The sequence below is a fragment of the Colobus angolensis genome, unplaced genomic scaffold, assembly GCF_000951035.1.
Source record: "Colobus angolensis palliatus isolate OR3802 unplaced genomic scaffold, Cang.pa_1.0 Scaffold66, whole genome shotgun sequence".
Taxonomy (NCBI): domain Eukaryota; kingdom Metazoa; phylum Chordata; class Mammalia; order Primates; family Cercopithecidae; genus Colobus; species Colobus angolensis.
The window spans coordinates 743,451-745,011 of NW_012120265.1; the positions used below are offsets into that span (position 1 = coordinate 743,451).

A 1,561-nucleotide genomic window follows, 5' to 3' on the forward strand; every position below is an offset into this window, starting at 1 on the left:
GAGTTTGAGACCAGCCTGACCAACATGGAGAAACCCCGTCTCTACTAAATACAAAAAATTAGCTGGGCATGGTGGTGCATGCCTGTAATCCCAGCACTTTGGGAGGCTGAGGTGGGCAGATCACCTGAGGTCAGGAGTTTGAGACCAGCCTGACCAACATGGAGAAACCCCGTCTCTACTAAAAATACAAAAATTAGCTGGGCATGGTGGTGGGCCCCTGTAATCCCAGCTACTGGGGAGGCTCAGGCAGGAGAATCGCTTGAACCTGGGAGGCAGAGATTGCAGTGAGCCCAGATTGAGGCATTGCACTCCAGCCTGGGTGACAGAGTAATACTCCATCTCACAAAAAAAAAAAAAAAAGAATGAACTATGGATACACGAAACACCACAGGTGAACACAAGGGGATCATGCTCCAAAGATTATCTGCTCTGATTCCACTTACCTGGCATTCTCGAAATGACAAAATTACAGACGCGGAAGGGGAAAATGGCTTAGTGGTTGCAGGTGTTGAGGGGAGAGGTGAAATTATGGAAGAGCAGCTGGAAGGATTCTGTGCAAATGGGATGTTTGTTGACTATGGTTGAGATTACACAAATCTGCCCATGAGGAAACCACATGCTGCTAACTACAGGCTAAGCTTCCCTAGTCCAAAAATCCTAAATCTGAAATGTTCCAAAATCCAAATCTTTTGGGATGTTTGTTGACTATGGTTGAGATTACACAAATCTGCCCATGAGAAAACCACATGCTGCTAACTACAGGCTAAGCTTCCCTAGTCCAAAAATCCTAAATCTGAAATGTTCCAAAATCCAAATCTTTTTGAGCAGCAACTTGACGTGCTCAAAGGCAATGCTCATCGGAGCATTTCAGATTTTTAGAGTAGGGATGCTGAACCTTGGCTAACTATATCATGCAAGCATTCTGAAATCTGGAAAAATCTGAAATCCAAAACACTTCTGGTCCCAAGCATTTAAAATAAGGGATCCTTGACCCGTATGTGCGCACACACACACACACAAACCACAGCTGTTTGCTGGTGAGTGTTGCGTGGGCCGGGGTGGAGGGAGGATGAATGTTCCACTTTGTCCCCAGGAACTCTGAGCCTCTGACCCTTTGAGTCATTCCCACTGCCTGTGGGGGGTCGGGGCAGGTGGTGGAGGGAGGTTGGTAGGGGAGGGAGGTTGGGAGATATTGAGCCTATGTCTCTGAGCTCTGGGGTGGGCCCAGCTCTCACCTGTCCTCCACCTCCCCTTCAGACTCAGGGTCTGAGTCCACCACCTCAAGGCCGGCTCCACTCAGCTTCATGTCCTGCTGCAAATGCCCCGGGGCCACAGAAGCCAGGTCATCCCCGTAGGTGGAGGACACTGAGGCCGGCAGCGGCTGCTCTGGAAGGAAGGGGACCTCGGTCGGGAGGGCGTGGCCGGGAGGGGACCCAACGGCCGAGGGGAGGAGATCCGTGGCCCAGAGCAGCAGCGATGGGGTCCCTGAGGCTAGGCGAGGGCTACGGTCCTCACCGAGGGCGCAGCAGCTGGGAGGCGCGGGCTCCAGAGGCACGGCCCG

General features: G+C 52.1%; 1 protein-coding gene across 1 annotated transcript in view; it reads right to left on the reverse strand.

The window, feature by feature from the left end:
• CPAMD8 (C3 and PZP-like, alpha-2-macroglobulin domain containing 8) overlaps window positions 1–1,561 on the reverse strand; it is a 151,598-nt gene that overhangs the window by 2,346 nt on the left and 147,691 nt on the right. Inside the window, 2 exon segments of the mRNA XM_011925896.1 lie at window positions 1,236–1,386; window positions 1,516–1,561. Coding sequence (XP_011781286.1) covers window positions 1,236–1,386; window positions 1,516–1,561 — 197 coding nt within the window.